This window comes from Malus domestica, chromosome 05, assembly GCF_042453785.1.
Source record: "Malus domestica chromosome 05, GDT2T_hap1".
NCBI lineage: Eukaryota > Viridiplantae > Streptophyta > Magnoliopsida > Rosales > Rosaceae > Malus > Malus domestica.
Genome location: NC_091665.1, coordinates 13478886 through 13479981, shown reverse-complemented (window position 1 = coordinate 13479981; position 1096 = coordinate 13478886). Strand labels below are relative to the sequence as shown.

The window sequence follows — 1096 nt, the reverse complement described above, 5'->3', positions numbered from 1 at the left end:
TTGGTGAAAGAGTTTTAGTCGGCCCTGAGATTATGTATGTGACTACTCAAAATGTTCAAGTAATTAAGTCTAACCTGAAAGTGGCCCAAGATCGACAAAAGAGCTTAGCAGATAAGCATGCCACTGATCGGAAGTATGATGTAGGTGATTGGGTATTTCTGAAGCTATCACCTTGGAAAGGTGTTGTACGATTTGGAAAGAAAGGAAAGTTGAGTCCTAGGTATATTAGACCATATATGATCACCAAACGAGTCGGTAAGGTTGCTTACAGGCTTGAGTTGCCTCCAGAGTTGTCCAAGGTGCACAATGTGTTTCATGTTTCGATGCTTCGACATTATGTTTCAGATCCTTCACATGTGATTCCTCCTCAACCTTTGGAAATTAATCCGGATTTGACTTATGATGTGGAACCAGTGACTTTATTAGATTGGAAGGATAAGGAACTGAGGAACAAGACCATATGCCTGGTGAAGGTATTATGGAGAAATCATTCAGTAAAAGAAGCTACTTGGGAGACAGAGGATAAGATGAGAGAGTTGTATTCACGCTTGTTTTATGATTATTAGTGCATGTAGTGGTTGTATGTAATTTTGAGGACGAAATTTTATAAGGTGGGGAGATTATCACAGCCCGTCCCGAGAATATTTATCATGGTTGTGAAAAGACGGATTTACTCTTGAGCGTTGGATGTGTGTTTGTGTTTTGGGTTAAGGAATTAGGTCAATTAGTTCTATTCCTAACTAATTGGACCCAATTAGAACAAAAGGATTAAACAAATTTGATTGGTGTGTATTTTTGGACCACACACACATCCATACCCATTTCTCTCTCTTCTCTCCTATGCTATCTCTCTATCTCTCAAACTCTCTCTCTCTCCCTCTCAGCATTATGTACGGACAAACACCAAACCCATTCAAACTTCGTAGATCGAGGACAATGAAGGTACCATCGTGTTCTTTGCAAGCTCAGGAACACATCTAGACCATTTTCAGGTAAGGACGGCTTTTTCTTCACATTGAAACCATAACCCCGATTTGGGGTACTGGTCATGAGTCTCGGGGTACTTCGTTGGAAGGAAATGGGTGACAGAGGGTCG

At 40.8% G+C, this 1096-nt stretch overlaps 1 protein-coding gene across 1 annotated transcript; it reads left to right on the top strand.

Annotated features, from left to right (window-relative positions):
* The first annotated feature begins 236 nt into the window (after positions 1-236).
* LOC139196069 (uncharacterized) lies at positions 237-680 on the top strand. The gene is made up of 2 exons (XM_070821732.1): positions 237-473; positions 576-680. Exons 1-2 carry the CDS (start codon positions 237-239, stop codon positions 678-680), a joined length of 342 nt encoding a protein of 113 aa, XP_070677833.1.
* The last annotated feature ends 416 nt before the right edge of the window (positions 681-1096 follow it).

What these genes read in the sequence shown, in the direction of transcription:
- LOC139196069 (XM_070821732.1), top strand. Translation starts at nt 237, where the DNA reads ATGATCACCAAACGAGTCGGTAAGGTTGCTTACAGGCTTGAGTTGCCT. An exon ending in AGACCATATGCCTGGTGAAG is followed by an intron (nt 474 to 575) that starts GTATTATGGAGA and finishes TAGTGCATGTAG; the next exon opens with TGGTTGTATGTAATTTTGAG.